Source organism: Propithecus coquereli, unplaced genomic scaffold, assembly GCF_000956105.1.
Source record: "Propithecus coquereli isolate 6110/MARCELLA unplaced genomic scaffold, Pcoq_1.0 Scaffold381, whole genome shotgun sequence".
NCBI lineage: Eukaryota > Metazoa > Chordata > Mammalia > Primates > Indriidae > Propithecus > Propithecus coquereli.
Window position 1 is genome coordinate 186,261 of NW_012149519.1, and position 18,550 is coordinate 204,810.

An 18,550-nucleotide genomic window follows, 5' to 3' on the forward strand; every position below is an offset into this window, starting at 1 on the left:
AATCTCTGGGCTGGGGTGGCAGGCAGGCGGTGGTGGCAGGAAAAGGAGGAGCCAGGAGAGGGAGGAAAACACTTCCTCAGCTGGCACCGCGGTGATCTGGCATTGCCACTTGCTGGGCGCGGCAGATGCCCTCCCTGTCAGGCAAATTCAATCTTCTCAAGGAGAACGTTGTTCTGCAAGCCCCTTAATGCAGTTGGCCACTTACACCCCTCCCTTCAGCTTCCCCACTGGGGAACACCCCTTCAGGCTCTTTCCATGTGGTTGCCTTATCCTGGCAGAAAGCGCTTTGGGCAGGGTGCCTTGAAAAACACCTCTCCCCTCCCCAGGCCCAGACTGGCCTTCCCACATGGCCTCATCTGGCCTTGAGAAACATCTGCCTGGCCATGGTGGGAGTATGGCCCACACAGCAGGTGGCGGGCTCCAGCCAAGACCTGTTACCTTCGATCCTCTCGGGTATGGGTCAAAGGCCAGCCCCTCTCCACCTAACTCGCTAAAGGATCCTCCCAAAGCAGCTTCAGCAGGGAAAACGCAGGGCAAAGGGTGGAATGCCACCGTGCGCCAATGACTGCCCCTCAAGCAGTTTTCTCTCACCATCCTTTTGTTACTTTTGGTTCTCTGGTTACCTCCTTGGCAGGTGCTGCACAGGTGGGAGCTTTTAGCACCTATACTTTTATTTCCAGCTGGGCGGACAGTGTCCTATTTTGTTTGAAAGCCTCCTCCAAGTAATTCTGGTATCAACACTCTGCTCTGCCTTCCCTGGCAGCTACTCCTTCATGTACACCCAAAACAGAAACAACTACTCGCACGGAATAACCATGGAGTTTTTAAAGCGAGGACCCGAGACCTTGATCTTGCTCCCAGAATAATGGCTTGTTTTCTTCTCTCCACTCTGCCACCCTCAGGATCACATGGGCCTGGAGCCAATGCCCGTGATGCTCTGGAACCAGGCCCCATCTGAAGTGGGCCACATTAAAACACCAGAGGAACCATCTAAGGCTACAGTGTTTAGAGAGTGTGAGTGGTCTTTAAATGGCTTTCTGTGACCCATGCTGGAAAGGAAATCTCACCATTGAATTGTAAACTGAACGGCTGGGATTCCCCAGCCTCAGGCAGCTGTAGGTCCCCGCTGGCCCCAGCACATGTCCGGCTATACAGAAAGGTTCCAAAAATACAACAGGCTGCACGCAGTCCACCGAGAACATTTTCCACTCTTGCCACTGTTACAGCTGAGGGCAACAGGGCTGAAACACAAAAGCTCTGAGCCAGCGCAGGCCACAGTTTTCACTCTGAATATAACTCCGACATCTCTAAAATCTGATTCATTCTAGGATTGATGCCTTTGGCCACATATAAATTTTCATGCTGTATTAATTTGTCTCAAAGGACTCGAACTCAGTTGCTTAGAAGTGAAACACTAATTCTTGATAAATTCTCAACCCACAATCCAAGATTTAGTGGGCATATAAAAGCTTAGCCCCTTGTAATAAAACACTTATTTATAATTTTTGTTTTTAATCAGAGAGAAAAGAATGTTAGGGAACTTTCCTATTTTCCTTCGATGTAAATAAACTTCAGAAAGAAGAAACTGCCTTCAACAGTCAGCTAAAAGGAATAGCTCTCTTCTCCTAGAACCAGAGATTTGGCTGTGAGTAGATTTGAAGTTGAGTGGGTGTCTCCAGAGGTCCTTGCTCTTCCCAGCCTGGGAGAGATGGGCTGACTGGGAGACGCCCCATGTGAAAGCCACAGATAAATTCAATGATCCTAACAGTTCAAAAAAGTGCTACCTTCTCCCACATCCAGAACACTCAAAGCTTAATGTATAGCATCCCATGCTATGTGTTTTTATTTTTATTAATTAAAATTGTTTGTTGCCTATTGCTGGATTTTATTTGGGGCCCAGGTCAATTCAATTCAGGTAGGAAATTGTGAATTCATACTCATGCTAGTTTACACAGTTGCATTTTTAAAACTATGTAGCTCCAAGAAGCCATTGTCCTCTAATATCTTGCATAGGGACACCTTTCTAAGAAGAGTAATACACAGCAGATCTAGGCAATATTGGGTTATGATGCCTTTTCTTTTTTTCTCCTTCCTTCCTCCCTCCTTCCTTTTCCTCCTTTCCCTCTCTCTCTCTCCCTCCTGCTCCTTCCTTTCTTCACTTCGCTTCATTTCATTTCACAAAAAGATGGTTCCACTGATATCAGCAGAATGGGAAAAAGCCACCTTCTTTAGCCAGAAAGACAATCTTTTCAGAAAGACAATCTTTCTGAGATCCACTTGGTAAATGCACATGGGAAGCTTGTATTCCTTACACAGCTACAAGAGTGCTAAGTTCCTAATCTCCCAGTTAGCTTGTTATCTTTATGTAGTTTTGGAGGACAGTTGGACAGAGTTACAGATACACACACATGTGTGTGAGTGTGCATTCCTTTGTAACAAGGAAGATATGTTCATCAATAAGAGAGAGGACACCTGTTTGCCTTTGTTGAGAAGAGAGGTACCTGTGCCTGATGATCAAACACAATCTCTTTCAGTTCTGTGATTTAGACAACACGGCAAAATCAGAATATGAGAAGCATGTATTAATATTTTTCCCCACAAAGGAATTGCGAAAATGATGCATCTTACAGAAACATGCCCTCCATTGCCTTTGATGTCACTACTCGAAGACCCAGTGGAAGGCCGTGGGGAGCATGCACACAGCAGCGTAGTACACATTGTGAGTTACTAACGTTAATCAGGCCGAAGGACACGGCAAAAGGGAGCACACAATAACACTTAGGTGTTTTATCGTTCTCCCTACAATTAACCAGCAAGAAGCAGACTCCTTCTGCCTATAAAACATGTCTCTCTGCAGATCTTCAGTATGAAGTGGATCTGTTCTCCCAAGCACAGGAAAAGAGGAGCTGAATCCAACCCTGCTGTAACAAACACTGGCTTTGGAAGGACAGGCTGGGGCCTGACAAAGGAGATTGAGACGAGGAAGAGAAGCACTGAAGTTTCAAGCAGGCAACAATCTCAAAGTGCAGGGTATAGGAGAAGTCACGCAAGCCCTGTATTAGGTCCCTGTGGCTGCCATAACAAGGAACCACAAACAGAAATTTAATCCCCCACTGTTTGGAAGGCTGAAAGGCTCTAGGAGAGAACCCATTTCTTGGCTCTCCCAGCTTCCAGCATTCCTTGTCCTGCGTCACTCTGATCTCTGCTTTCATTGTTACGTGGCCTTCTCCTCTGTGTATTTTCTCTTCTACATCAAATCTCTCTCTGCCTTTTTCTTCTAAGAGCACTTGTCATTGGATTTAATGTCCACTTGGATCACTCCAGGGTGATCTCATCTTGAGATCCTTAACTTAATTACATCTGCAAAGACCCCTTTTCCAAACAAGGTCAATGTTTACAGGTTCTGGGGGTTAGGATGTAGATATGACTTTTGGGGAACCACCATGAAACCCACCATAGGCCCCAGCAGGATAGCAGAGCTTGTGTGAGAGGTCATGGAATGTCAGGAAGCAGGTGGTCACTCACGGGGAAGAGGGCTCTGAAGGGGACACACAAAAGGAGAGAAAGGAGACTGCGGGGCCCAACTGGGAACCCAGCCATGGACACCTGCATCCTGGGGCTTGGAGGGTGACCACTATGCTGAGCTGAGGTTAGGGACCTCCTGTCTCAGTCAAGACAGACTCAGGCCTTAGGGTTCCTGGGTACCTGTTGGGGGACATAAGGAGACTCATTCTGAAATAAAACCAGGGAAGAAGTGGAGGTAGCAACACTGATGGACAGACCTGGGGCTGGCAAAACCTCAGGGGTTTGCTTTGGATCCCTCTGGATGGTGGCCACCCTGGCAGGGATGATGGAGGCCCAGCACCTGGGGCAGCAATCCATGTAAAGGGTCAGTCTGGCTCTGCTAATTACAAGGAAAAGGGGTGGCTTCCCCCATTCATGTATACTCTGTGCCCCACACACTGCCACGATTTGGGAAGTGTTACTCTCCTGCCATCATTTCCAGACCTGCTCTTGATCAGCAGTTCCAAGAAGACTGGTTGCCTGACAGCCCCAGAGGACTCCCACGCATGAATCATACCCTTACATTCTGCTCAGCTCCTTGGAGGTCCAGCCGAGGTCCCCATCCCTAGCTCCCTGGCTAGTCATGCCTGCTGCCTTCCCAACTGAGCTATTTTTAGCCCAGTATTTCACGGTCTGACCGAGATGGTCTGGGCCAGGACCAGGGTGTGACAGATCGGGCTTGAGGTTGGCTGTCTCCTGCTGGCTTCCAGCCTAAAGTTAATAGGGCAGGAAAATACATTTGTGCAGTGGAAAGCATGGCCCCATTTCCTCACACATGCTCGAAAACCACCCAGACATTTCAGGGTAGTTGTGGCGTAAATATACTTATTACCAGATGGGTTTTCTTCCAGAATGCACGTTTACTTATTTGTCTTCATGTGGAATTAAAAGTCATACCCTGCCTATATCCCAAAAGGGCATGAAGTGACTTCCAGACCCCTGTGGGACTTATCAGAAACCCAGAATAATTATTATTTAGAAAGCTAGGGAGTCCTCATTTAGGGGTTATATGGTCATCCTGATTATACCTGCAATGTTTCAGGAAAAGACATCTGCCCTCCTTAAATAGATGAGCACCTATTTGAAATTTAAAAGTTAATAAATCTCCTCTAGTTCCTTGAGGAAAAGAACTGTGAGATATAACTTGGGCATGTGTCACATGGTGGCAGGAATGTGTGAAGCAGGACACCGCTGGTTACCCTCGAGAGCCCGATGGTCAGACAGCCACCTTCTGTGACCTTCGCAGCCTCCGCCTCCCTGTGGGCTTCCTTCAACCCGACCCCAAACCCCACCGACCCCATAACTGACCCTTCTCTCCTGCTGCCACCACTCTCCACCATCCAACAGTGGCTTCAGGGTCAGGGTCATTGTATTCCCAGGCTAAAGTCAATTTGAGGGCCATTCACATGCCCGAGGACTGGAAATCACCATTATTCTCTGTTTAAAACAATGCCTCTAAAAGACTTATTAAATAAAGTGCAAAGGTTAGATTACTATCTGATTATTATAGTGCCATTCATTAGACAGCTAATTTTTAGTAGAGGAAAAGGACCTAATTTGTTAAGCTTTGATAAGGTAGATGGGAGGGTAGGAATAAAAGTGATTAACTGGGAAAGGCATCAGGGTCTAAGCAGGGTGGCAACTGTTCCGGGGCTAGAGGGAGCCAGGACCATCAGAAGGGCAAATGACTTCACCTCTTCAGGTTCGGTTGCCTCCTCTACAACTAAAGATATTAATAGCACCACGACATAAGATAATCTATGTAATGTATTTGGCATTATGCCTGGCTTGTAAGAGCTGAAAAAATGTTAGCTGAGATATTGTTGAAGTTAATAATAATAATAATCATTATTAGCAGTAGTAATAGTAATAACAGTACACTGTACCCTAAGAAGGGTTGGGTTAAGTGGAATCAAAACAATGATTCCATGAGAGGGTAGGGAATTAAATAGCAAAGCAGGGAAAGCGGCGTCAATACCGATCCTCGGCTATGTCATAACTGCCTGGGATTAGCTACCGGGGAAACATCCTGGCAGAGTGATTTTAGAGCCAAACACACAGGGACTCAAATCTTGGCTCTGTCACTTGAAAATGTGTGACTTTAGGGAAGTTACCATGTTTCCCAGAGTCTCAGTGTTTTTATTTGTGAAATGAGAATAATAGTCATACCTGTATGAAGGTTATACAAATAACATCTATGGAACACACATAATGTACCCAGTGCCCAGCAAATATGTCCCCCCCTGCACCTGGCCAAGCTCTTTCTCCTTCACACTATGGTTGGCAGACTGCAAAATGAAGACTCCATCTGCATGGGTGAGAAATGTGAGAATTAGCATTGTGGGCTCTTTGTTAAGAGAAGAAAGATACCACTAGCTCCCTTCCACCCTCCTCCCACTGGGGGAGCTGATGGAATGTACAGTCGGGCTGCTAAATGTTAGAGCTCGCACCCATATTTAGGTACAGCATGTAGTGGAATGATTCCGAATTCACTGGAAGGTGCTACCGCAAAATGGAAATCATCCAGTAAAAAGGAGCACAAAAATAGGTTTTCGTGGAAATTTAACTCTGAACATTCTGGTTTTGTACCTTAACATAAGTAAAATATGAGTATATTTTTTCTGCCAAAAAATTTAAGATAATTTTTTAAAAAGCTATAAATCTAATGACCACAAATATCTTTCCATCATCACTCCAAGATATTTATTATTGGATCTGAGTTATAGGAAAGATAAACCATCCATGATAGTCTAAATAAGTTTAGGACCTTCTCCATTTTGAATGTTACTTTCCTTGAAGAAAATCTAATCGCATTGAAGAAGAATCTTCAAAATCACCACATTTCTATTCTCAACATTATTGCTTTAATGTCTTGTCTTTTTCTTTTTCTAAATTCACAGAATCTACTTCCTTTCATACATTTCCATCTTAGTCCTAAGACTTTGATTTCTTTAGGTGTTTTGAAGGAAAATTAATAAGAATTTTGACATTTTAAGTACACTTTCAAAAGCTCTCCTTTTGATTTATAAAACTATTCCTGACACTGATATGCAGTCATATGTCATTAGTTACTTAAATGTTTTCTATAATTATGTAAATTATGTTGACAGTTTCTGGTAGGGCGCTTACACTTTACTGTTCTGTCACTTGCAAAGTTCTGAAATGTATCAGATAACCATTTTCAAATCACACAGCTGTTAACGGGTTCTTGCTGACTTGTTGCTTTCTTTGCCTGTAATGCTGAGTACACTGTTTGCACCAGAGGTTCTTAAGTAAGTATATCCTCTCTTTTGTCTCCCCATAGACTTTTGTTTTCTGTCTTAATGATGACCAACTTATGGTCATTGACTTCGTGGAGCCCATGGTCAGATGGAAGGAAATGTGGTCAGGCGCAGATCTATAGATTATCACAATAGGACATGGAAGATGAGGTTAGAATAAAGGTATGAATAGCAGCAGTGGTAGAGGACAGAACAGCTAACTTCCCAGATGAGCCAAAAAAGCTCCACAAATGAAGGGATCGTGGATCTGGGTCTTGAAATTTCAGTACAAGTTTGATGAGTGAAGAAGTGGGGAGGAAAACCTCCCAGGAAGATGCACAGATGGAGGCATGGCTGGGAAAGATGAGGAGCTGTGGGTGCCTAGGCTATGGGATGCAGGAACCCAGGCACTGGCCAACGAGACTGGAGGCCTGGGACACACTGGGAACCATTTCTGAAGGTCTTGAAAGCCACACCAGAGAAGAAAAAACTGTCTTTTTTTTCTATAAAAGAAGTGATGGGATCCAAAACTTCAGAACATAACCAACATGGTATGAAGGACAGACAGTACTTATCCTCTTTGCTCTAAGCAGCCTGGGGTGATAATTCTTTCAAAACCACAGAAGGAAAAATGATCTTCCTCCATCCCAATTATGCTTTGTTCAAACAGAAAAGCATTCAGTCGTTGCTGGGTGGCTCACGAGGGTATGAGAAAGATAACTACAATGTTCCAAGCAATTTCCAGAGGCATTTGAAGAAGACATTGTGATAGATATGGCAGATCCCCCACTTAACAACCCAGAACCCCAAGAAGGGCTGTGGCCTACCACACTGATGCACAGTGATGTGTTCCCGCCGTGCTCTGCTATATCCAGCATGGGGACCTGATCCCCTACACCTCTGCCATAGCCTTACGTGAGGACACGGTCTGCCACCTCTGATGAATCTACACGTGGGGGCATGGCCCATCAAGCTTCTGCCATATCCAGGTTTTAGGGTGGTGTCAGTCCATTTTGTCTTGCTATAAAGGAATACCTGAGACGAGGTGATTTATAAAGAAAAAAATGCTTATTTGGCTCACGATTCTGATGTCTGGAAAAGTTCAAGATTAAGCATCTTATGATGGCCTCAGGCTGTTTCTGCTCACAGTGGAAGGTGAAGGGGTACCAGCTCGTGTAGACACCACATGGCGAGAGAGGAAGCAAGAGAGAGGGGGAGGAGCCAGGCTCTTTTTAACAACCAGCTCTCTGGGAACTTTTGTGGGAACTAACAGAGCAAGAACACACTCAGCCCCTCCACTCCAGGGAGGGCATTAATCTATTCATGAGAGATCCACCCCCATGACCCAAACACCTCCTTTAGGCCCCAGGGCCTCCAACACTGGGGATCAAATTTCACCATGAGGTTTGGAGGGGTCAACTATCCAAACAATAGCAAGTGGGCATGGCCTACCTGACCTATGCCTCCTGTAAGCACTGAGCCCTGAGTGAGTAGTTGTTCTCAGACCCACAACTGACAATGGGGTTACAGAAATAGTCACAAAAAAGTGGTGGTGGTGGCAATTGTTAACAGGGGGTGAAGGGAGGTGTCTAACTCAAGTTTTAGTTGAGATCATGGTGAAAGATGTTGATGAAGGAACAATGACAGAGAGAAAGCTTTAAAAATGGATTAAGTCATAAATGGATGAATATGTGAATAAATGTATAATAAATTATGAGTTAGGTGAGAGAAGTAAATAGAAGATTCAAAATAAGAAAGGGAAATACCAGAGAGAGAATATTTTTAAAACTAAGGAAGAAAAATCAAGCAAACAGGAAGACAAATCAGAGAAAGAGATAACATGAAGTAGTAAACAATGAATGATCCATATATATATTTTTTCATTCCCTCAACAAGCTGTTTATCTTCCCCACCTGCTTTTGAATATTCTTGGGGAGTAGTGTTGGGTAGAGGACGAAGTCAGAACCTGAGCCCCTAAAGAGATTAGCTTCTCCTTTTCAGTCTACTCAAACCACTTGCTTACGTCTTTAGGGTTTTATCTTGGGGAAACCTAACCCATGTGATAAAGCGCTAACAATTAGTTTAAAGACACATCTGTCTATGTTTCATGGCCTCATCCTGGGAATGGGAATGGGGGTGGAGGTAGAAAATCACATTTTCTAAATCTTAAGGAAACACAGAGTATAAAGTTTGTCATAAGTAAAAGTTTCCAAAATTATTTTGGCCATGAACTTTACCAGACACTCCATGGAACTAGCTCCTGTCACTAGTTTAAGATCATCCTGGTTACATAGTTTCAGGAGACAGATTTCCCATGGATGCTATAGGGCTTCGGACAGACCTAGGGAGCCAGATGTATTTAGAATGGGTTTTGAACATCTTTGTCCAGAAATAAAGGAGCCCAGCAGACACTTTCCTTCCTCTCTTGATTGCACAGGCCAGCAGGGAGGTCCACGATTAGTATTCGGGCAACCTATTCATCAGCACCACACTGGAGCAATCGAGTTAAACAGCAGTTACTTCTCCTCAAGACACAATGCAAACAACCTTCCTGCTCAGCCCTAGGAACACACAAGCGCGCAGAGGAACAAAGGGAGAGCCCACAGCCAAACACCACTGGGAAGAAAATGAGGCCGTAATGCACCAGTCCCCTCAGTATGGGTACACAGGGGCGGCCCTCTAATAACACCCCATGCAGGCATCCCTGTGCTGCCAGGCCACCCAACCGCATCCAACAAGAGGCACCACAGACTCCGAGAGCTGCTAACATACCAACCCCCTTATTTGCAGCGCAGGGCATACTTATGACAACTTTTCACAAATCAGAAGGCCAACGTGAAATAATATTATGCCAGTAGGGAAGCTGATTTCTGCTCCCATGTCCCAGTACAAAGAAACACAAGAAAGAACTGCCGATTGTAAAGATTTAGAAAATTATCAGGTACATGAGAACTTTGAGTATGGCTCAGAACAGGATCGAGAGAAAGATGGGAGGTTACAAATGGGCCTCTTACCTTTTTGTCGCTCAGGCCAGAAACCTGGTCCACGTATTCCTCTTGGATCATGAAGGCAGCTAAGTTGGCAGTGTAGCTGGCCAGGAAGATGACAGCAAAGAAGGCCCACACCGACACCATGATCTTGGAGGTGGTACCCTTTGGGTTCTGCACGGGAACGGAGTTGTTAAACACCAGGCCCCAGAGCAGCCAAATAGCTTTGCCGATGGTGAAAGACGGGCCACCTGGCTCTGGCAGGACAAAAAGACAAGGACAGAAGTCAAGTCAGAGTCAGTGGCTCTACTGAAGCTTACAAACACACAGAACTGGTAGGTCCCTGCTCAGAGCACGAAACCCTTCAACTGAAACCGAGCCCTTTTATAGTCAGCTTTTTAATTTAAGAGCCTGTATCTCTCCTCTCTTGGGACTCTAAGGCGGTCGGAAGAGAGTTCCTTAGGAGAGAAACCAGGATGTGTGTAGGATCTTTCTCCAACTGATGGCCACGACTCAGTCTGGGCCCTGGAGGAGCCACCTTCCTGCCCCCACATACAAGACGCTCAAGATCATGTCAAAACTGAATAACAAAGGCCAACTATCACACTAGGTCATGCTTGGGTCATTACTACCATTTTTCCTAAATTTTGTCATTGTATCTACCAAGAAAGCATTTTAACTTCCACAAATGTCAGCAAGAATTGTGTAAGGCCTTTTTCTCCCACTGTCATAAACCTCCTCCAAGTCTATTCACAATGATGCTGGATGGCTTTTAATGTACTCTCTCCTGATTTTTCTTTAACTTCTAGCACTTAGCACTCACTGTTTCATAGACAACCCTGACTCTACTCTAAAGCCCACACTCCCCAACTGGTTTCCTACAGCAGTAGCTTCTATGTAAAAGAATTTCAGGAAGCCCAGAGAGGCAGTCATAGACTCCGGGCCTGGCCACACGTATCTGAGGGTGGAAAGTCAGCTAGCTGTCTTTGACTTCAACTCCCCTCCACCCAACCTTTGCACAGATAGTGCAGGGGCTTCTGCCCCTGAATGTATTGTGACCTCACTGCTATCTCTGCTTGGTGGTAGTAAAATCTTGCCTATTGTTTGGTTTTCCCCATAGCCCCTCCACTGCAGAAATGAACATCTGCCTGCACAGTTTTACAATATATTAGCACAGGTCTTATGATGTTATCTGTGAGCCTCATCGCATCTGCTCAGCCAACTAAATCATCCGGGACTACACATGTCGGACCTGATATCTAACTGTGCACACACATCTGTGCATGTAGACCTTATTTCATGCAACAGATGTGTCACTGAAAAGTTATGTATAAATCAAAGTTTTATAAATTGTAAAATGCTCTAAGGGGACTTGATATTTAAAGTGTTCCCATGTCGAATTCCTTTGTGAAGACAAACATCCTTTGGTAAAGTGAGTAATTGTAAGTCCCTGCTCTGAGCTTTGTAAATCTTGATTTTTCACCTCCTGGATGTTCAAGGATCGGGGGTGGTGGTGGTCGGGGGTAGTACACACTAACTTGACATTGTCAACCTATGTATGTCCTCAGGTGATTCCCAGATGTTCCACTTCTTCCTGGTGTCCCTCAGGCTGGGATATAGGTCAGGGCTTCTGGACGTCCCTTTGGCACAGGGGCTTTGAAAGCCTCTGACTATACCGTACTGTGGAGACATCCAGAGAATTCCACCCCAGAATACACAAACCAAATAAAAAGGTAGAGCTACACTTGGAAATACTTCAGTAAAATAGTGGTTCACAGTCTGGACTGTGACTTCAACAGAAGGATGAGGGGAGCTTTCACCAAATACTGCTCCCAGCATCCCACCCCCGGAGATTCTTACTGAATTGGTGTAGAGTGGGGTTGGTTATTTTAACACGCGACCAAGGCAGAGAATCACCATTTTGAAGCACACAGTGGTCCAAGATTTAGACTTAGTGAATCAGAAAATGGGGTCCAAGCACCTTTATCTTGTTGGTGGCCTACAGATAATTTGTACGTGCAGCCAGGGTTAAGAAATTTTCCTCTTGGAGGTAAAATGCCAGGATAGAGCTTACATTCTAGAAAGGAGAAGACTTAGAGAAGGTGGAATATTTCTTAATCCTGGAGTTCTCAGGAAATTTTGGAGGAGCTATTTATAAGGATCTCGTGGCCCTGTTCAGAAATCTAGTGAACTTTTAAAAAGTGTCATAAACACCTCAAACGCATGGGCATCCCTCACATCTCTGGGCCTACCCATCTGGGAAATTGGACCACCTCCAATAGCAGTTATCGGTGAGAATTGGTCTCCACTATTTTATTTCAAACACCCAAACTTTTATACTTTCTGGCAAGGGAGCTAGCCTAGGGGCATATGCTTTGGAGGTCTTGTACCTCAGTTGTAATCCTTTGGCCCTGGGAATTCTACCAGCTACAACCACCTGCATATACCTTGGGGCAACCTATTTTTCCTTATTCTTAACATATGTGTACAATCTGCCTTGGCAGTCACATCTGTTCCAACAGACTGCCCACAGCCTAAGGTTATCGAAATGGTTTCCTGTGACATGTTCACGCTACCCATGTCTACTACCTGTCTTTCCTTTCCTTTCCTTAGGGGTGGAACTGGGCTTAGGGCTAGGTGTGAACCAGAGAGGGGACATACAGATCTAAACTCACATCTTAATTGGAATATTTGTAAAAAATCCTATCAAGCTGGTGACCTAGAAAGCTGAGGGTTCCTTTTAAGAAATGGATAAATTAGAGAGGATAGAAATAACAAATCAGGGCTACAGAGATTTGAAATTAAGAACTAGAAAAAAATACAGAAGGCAGAAGTTCCCGCCGGCCTTACCTCTGCCATCAGCGAGGCACCTGTTATAACCCACAGGGCTGAAGTACTCGAAGACGAAGACAGCCACGGCCGAGACAATGAGCAGCATCACAAACATCATCACCCACACGTCAGCGCTGAACGGCTCTGGGGATGGAGAGAACACAGCACAGGCAGGGTTAAAACAGAGGACAAACAAATTCCAATTAATTCACATATTTATGTGCTCATGCGGACACATATTTTGCAGGGTGGGAACAAACCACAAGTATGTTACATGCCTTCGGGAGCCAGAGCCTGGGTTGGGAGAAGTAAGAGACTGCCTAAGCAGCTGTCTGGCCCTAAGAAGCAAGTCAAAGTGTTTTTTCCTTTCAGATATATGAGGAGGACAGCCTCATGCCCATGACCTCTTTAGGTTGTACAGACAGTTTCTGCCATTATTAGACCAATACTTGGGTCTCTCAGTAAATGGTGTAATTGGAAGAAGTATCAGATATGGAGCCAGCGAGTTGTATTGGACTGACTTGTGTTCCCATCTGTGTGGCCACACCACACAGAGGGGCCTGGAAAAGCCTTTTCCAATACTTGTGAGTCTTGCAGACACATTCATTCTCAACAGACTTACCTATTATTTCAGAGCTGAACTGGTTCAGTAACAATTATGTACAATGAATAACCAACCCCCTTGCCTCTTTGTATCACTTCTCTTAAACTGCCCCACCTAGGTTGGTTTTTTCCAACCCAATTTGATAGGGTAGATTTTACTAGACATCACTAGGGTATGAGAATATAAGTCAATATTAAAAAATCAGTATATTGATATTGAATATCAGTATCTGCAACAGCAGGAATTTAACAGATGCCAAGGAAACATGCATAAGAACAACTACAATCTGTCCCCTATTACCAGGTGATAGGGTTGATGGGACAAGACCAGATAGCAAGAATATTCTACACATGCTTACTTTAATATCTTTAATCATTTTTGCTGAATCCCTTCCAGTTAAGCTAAATATCTCTCTGGTTTGGAAGTGTCCAGAAATTGGACGATATATTCCAGAAGCCATGATACAATGCTTCCCCAACTGTGTCTCAAAATAGTTCTGGCCTTTTTAGCTGTCACAGCACATTGTAAACTCAAAACTAAGTGAATTAACATGCTGTTTTTGCTCTCTTCCAAATCATTAATAAAGATGAATTCAAAAAAATGGGAAAAATTGGCTGAATATTAGAAAATATATTTCTTACTCTGAAACCTACTTTATTATTGAACTCCCAGAGGAATTACAGAAGCCTGGTCACTTAATCAATTTAAAAAAGGTCTTGAAATAGCCCCAGAGCTGAACACACCAAGTGTGAAATGCAAAATCTTTCAGTGGCAGCCAGAGAGGCGAGGGTAGAAGGTACAATTCAAAACCTCTGCACAGCGGTGTGGAGACGTTTTTCTCCACACCCTTGACTCTAATTGCTTGCAGTTCTACCCTGATTTCACTTTTGTCTAAGATTGGGGACTGAGTAAAAGCGTCAGTTCTATAGTGTCTTTCCCCCCAAGAAACCCAGGGAAACTTTCCATATACAAAATTCAACAGACATCTATATTGGTCTTTACAATTTACAAAGTACTTTCATCACACGCTATATACAATCCTTCTAATGGCCCTTTCCTTATGGGATGACTGTAACTATTTTACGGAGGTGTAGACTGGACCGAAAGTTCAAGTTCCTTTCCAAATTCATACTCAGAAAGTGGTAGGGTCAGGTTATGAACTGAGATCTTCTGAGGCAAAACAGTCTGTGCTTCTCCCATTGTATTATGTTGCATCTTCATCTCTGCCCATCACGATGGCTCCCGGCTTAGGGGTTGAACCCTGAAATGGCCTCATGTGTACTAGAACACAGTCTCTGAAGGCTACCATAGCTGGAGTTTAATCCTAGAGCTTCCAGTTACCATGGAAAATGGCTTAACATGTCTAAGATTCAGTTTCCTGAGCTATAAAATGTGTATAATAACAGTATCAATGAGTTAACATAAACGAAAGATATATAATAATGCCTGGCAATTCTCATGGTAGGTGTTCAAGAAATGTTGGCTTCTATTATCGCTATAACTAACTAACTGCTCCTCCTTTGAACATACACACAAACACACCCTGCCTGGCATTTCTATGTCATTCCAGGGCTATACTCATGTACTCATGTATGGCTCGTCTAGTTCAGAAGTTAAGGTTAGTGCTATACTGACAGGATTAGAATAGAATGTAGTTTTCTTTGTATCTCCTCATCTTCCAATTATCCTCATAAAGGAAAAAACAAAAGCAAATAAATTACATATGGCAGCTATGAGGATTCATGCATATAATGTGTGCTATCTAATAACATTTCACCTAAAATTGACAAGGCTAGAATTTGCTTCACTGTGAGTAAGAAGATTAGCTAAGAAACTTGAGTAATTTATAGAAAAATTCTATGGAACCTATAACTCCACTTTGTAGTGCATTAATTGAATCAATTCCCTCTGAATAAAACTTAAAGAGATGTTAGCCAAGGTCTACTCCAATATCCACATTTAAAAAATGCCGATGTCCCTTAGAGAGATTGTGACTTGTCTAAGGGTTTATAGCTGGTTTGTGACCAAACCAGGCTTCTTGTCTCCTAGCCCAGTGTTCTATTTTCAAGGTGACATTTTATTTTCCAACCCCTTGCTCTGTGGCCCCTGCAAAAATTATGGGATATGAGCTCACAAAAGACCTCATCTAATTGAAATCTTGGCCTCATCTCACCTGGTCTTATATCACATCTGAAGCTTTTGACATTTAAGTGATGCTGGAGAGTGGGGAAGGGGAGAAGGGCATGGGCAGCGGAGGGGTGTGGTGGGGTGGGAGAAAGAATAAGATCAGTGCGATCTGGCAAAGTCTCTGAAAATTCATGTGAAAACAGGAAAGTTTTGGTAGCAGTGAGCTCAATTCTTGAAGATAATTAAAAATAAATAGATATTTCAATAATAGCCAGAATTAGAAATTATTACAGCAGGAAGCAGCCTCGGAGATCAGCCAGGTGAAATACCTTCTGATGAGGATGAGGAAACTGAGCCCCACGGTGGAGCGAATCCACTCAAGGTCAAGTGCTGACAAACGGGACTGCAGGAGGCTCTCTGATTACCAGCCCAGCACTGTTTCCTTCCTATGTTTCTGGGTGTTCTTCGGTTTGCACATTTGAGAATAATCAACTTTGAAGTCCCTTCCCACCCCAAGTGAAGTCCCTGGCTGAGTAAGATCCTACCAAATCACCTTCTAGCTGAAAGAGCTTGGCCATGTGCTCCTAACAGCTGTTCCTCATTCCCACTCCCCATCCTGATGGCCATTTCTTTCCACAGCAAACACAACACTTACCTAAGAAGGCAGAAGGTGAGACAGTCCCATTGCTGCGTGACACCATGACACTGATGCCAGTCTCTATGAAGGGCACAGAGAAGTCCACCACCTCTGATCGCTCCTCGTTGATAGTGAGTGACCCTACTGCCATGTAGGCCCTCTTCATGACCACCTGCAGAGAAGGGTGCAAGGCTCCAGTCAGAACATTCAGGAAGGCAAGGGGCCACCACGAGGAAAGCAATCATGGCCCAGCAGTGGTTTCCTTTGTGCAGTGGGAACAGTACGTCCTACTTGCTATTTTATATTTTCTAAAATTCATATAATGAGCATGAATTTAAAAAATATTTAGATGAAACACAAGTAATGAAAAGTGGAGATGTGCCTTAATTCCTGACACTCACCTCTCCGATCATGCCATTCCAGGTCCCATTGATTTTCTTCCCATGCTTGCCATTGGTAACGAGGTAAAGGTCGTAGGTGAACTTCACAGATTTAGAAATTTTCTTAAGGATGTCGATACAGAACCCCTTGCAGCATTTTTTGATGTAACCTGGCTCCTCATCTGTTTTATTCCTAGCCAGTTAAAGAAACAAAAAATAAGAAAAAAGGCTTTGTACAAGAGGTAAAATATTACCCTTTGTCATTAAAACTCTAACCCTAAAGCAGGTTCCCTCCGCAGCTCAGCATAATTTATAGCAGACTTGAGTGGAGAAATAAATCAGACTACAGAACTGCAATATTCTCTTTATCTCATCACATTGAGCCATATTTTCTCACAATTTCTAATGCTCCTTTGAAGTAGAATATACATCAGGAAAGGGTATATATCCTAAGGGTTCAGTTGGATGAATTTGCACCCACTGAACTCACCCTTTTAACCAGCACCCAAATCCAGATACAGAAAAGCTACCACCATCGAAGAGGCCTCTTAGTCCCCCTTTTAGGCACTTCCCACCAAGGAGAACCATTATCCTGACCTTTAACAGCATAGATTAGTTTTATCTATTTCCAAAAATGGTTCTAAATCTAAAAATTTCAGGACATGCTGCCCTGAGAAAACATATTTCGATAACAAAAATTAACTTAAATCTCCATAAATTTGAGGTCCTGGTCATTGAGGCCACACAAGGCCAAAGGAACTTCAGTGTAGGAAGTTAGCAGTCATTTTCCCAGGTCATGATCTGGACAGAGCCAGACATCAGACCACAGGGCTTCCAGTAATTCCACAGCTCAATAGCAACTGGAAGTCAGACATGGTGCCCAATTCATTCTATGCTTCAGGTCCCAGACCAGCCAGGTGCATCAAGTCTGACTCTCCCATGCCACCCAGAGCCAATGGGGAGGATGCCATACTCAGTGATTATGCGCTTTTGGCAGGGGACTGTGTTCCTCATGCAGGTTCCACTCAGAGGGTCCACACTTTCCACAATGACGAATGGCGCCTCCTCCAGGGTCACAATGCTCAGGTGGTCGTCCTCCTGCTCTTCGGTCTCAGGACACATTCGGGGCCATACGTAATATTTCATCTGTAGGGATTTGTCTTTCCACTTTCCCACCTGCACAAGGATGAACACGTGACTCAGAAACCATGGCCACAACATAACAGCCTGTCTCAGCGTCACCTGAATCTGACCAGAAAGCTGTCAAACAAAGGCCAAAAGTGTAGGCATTGCACGTAACAGAGAGAGGAATACTTTTAAAACCACATGGCCAAAATGAGACTGTGTCCAAATCTAAGAAACGAGACACGTTCATTTGCTCACCCACTTACCAAATGTCACATGAGGACCCACTGTGTGTGCACCCTGCTAAACTCCAGGCCTCAAAGAAGCATCATTCTGCCCTCCATCAAGCTCACATCGAGTGACGGAGTCAGAAATGTCAACTAACATTTGCAGTGCTGTGTGGTAAGTGCGAAACTGAAGCTGTACGAAGTGCTGTGAGGATGCCCAAATTTTTCCTGTGTTATGTGAGGCTGTCGGTTTTTTCTACTTAACTGTAACAAGGAGCATGATGGTGAGAGCAGCAAATAGCTTTGGAAAGGTCAACAGAATGATGCGAGCAAATGAGCCAGAAGGATATGTTTGGGAGGTAACAGAGGCCCAGCGGGGAGCTGTGGGGAGAGCAAGGTAGATCTGAATCGGAATAAGATAGCAGGTTGGGATTAAACGATACTGACATGGTTTGTATGGGAAGGAAGCGTGGCTGTGCTGGAGACGAAGTCATGGGTCAACGCAGATGTGCACCTGTTAGGCTGGGTGGAAGCCCAGGAATGAATCAGATAGATCTCTCTCTGAGCTGCCACATATGGCCACACAGGCTCAGCGCCCCGACACCAGGGAGCACCATCCACATAGACTCCAACGTGAAAGATGGGTGTCCCTGAGCCACACACATGTGGCTTACTGCCAACCACCAGGAGAAATATGTGGGTTCCATTAGCTTTCAGAAGAGCCACCATTTGTTCCTATTTTTATAACAGAACCGATGTGACTTTGTTGGTGGGTTCTTGTTCTCTCTCTGCCATTGAGTTTAATGG

General features: G+C 44.3%; 1 protein-coding gene across 1 annotated transcript in view; it reads right to left on the reverse strand.

The window, feature by feature from the left end:
* GRIN2B (glutamate receptor, ionotropic, N-methyl D-aspartate 2B) overlaps positions 1–18,550 on the reverse strand; it is a 448,376-nt gene that overhangs the window by 42,749 nt on the left and 387,077 nt on the right. Inside the window, exons 5-9 of the mRNA XM_012652167.1 lie at positions 17,365–17,567; positions 16,413–16,584; positions 16,030–16,183; positions 12,662–12,787; positions 9,839–10,068 (exon numbers count right to left, since the gene is read on the reverse strand). Of these exons, the coding sequence (XP_012507621.1) occupies positions 9,839–10,068; positions 12,662–12,787; positions 16,030–16,183; positions 16,413–16,584; positions 17,365–17,567 (885 nt within the window). The remainder of the gene's footprint in view (positions 1–9,838; positions 10,069–12,661; positions 12,788–16,029; positions 16,184–16,412; positions 16,585–17,364; positions 17,568–18,550) is intronic.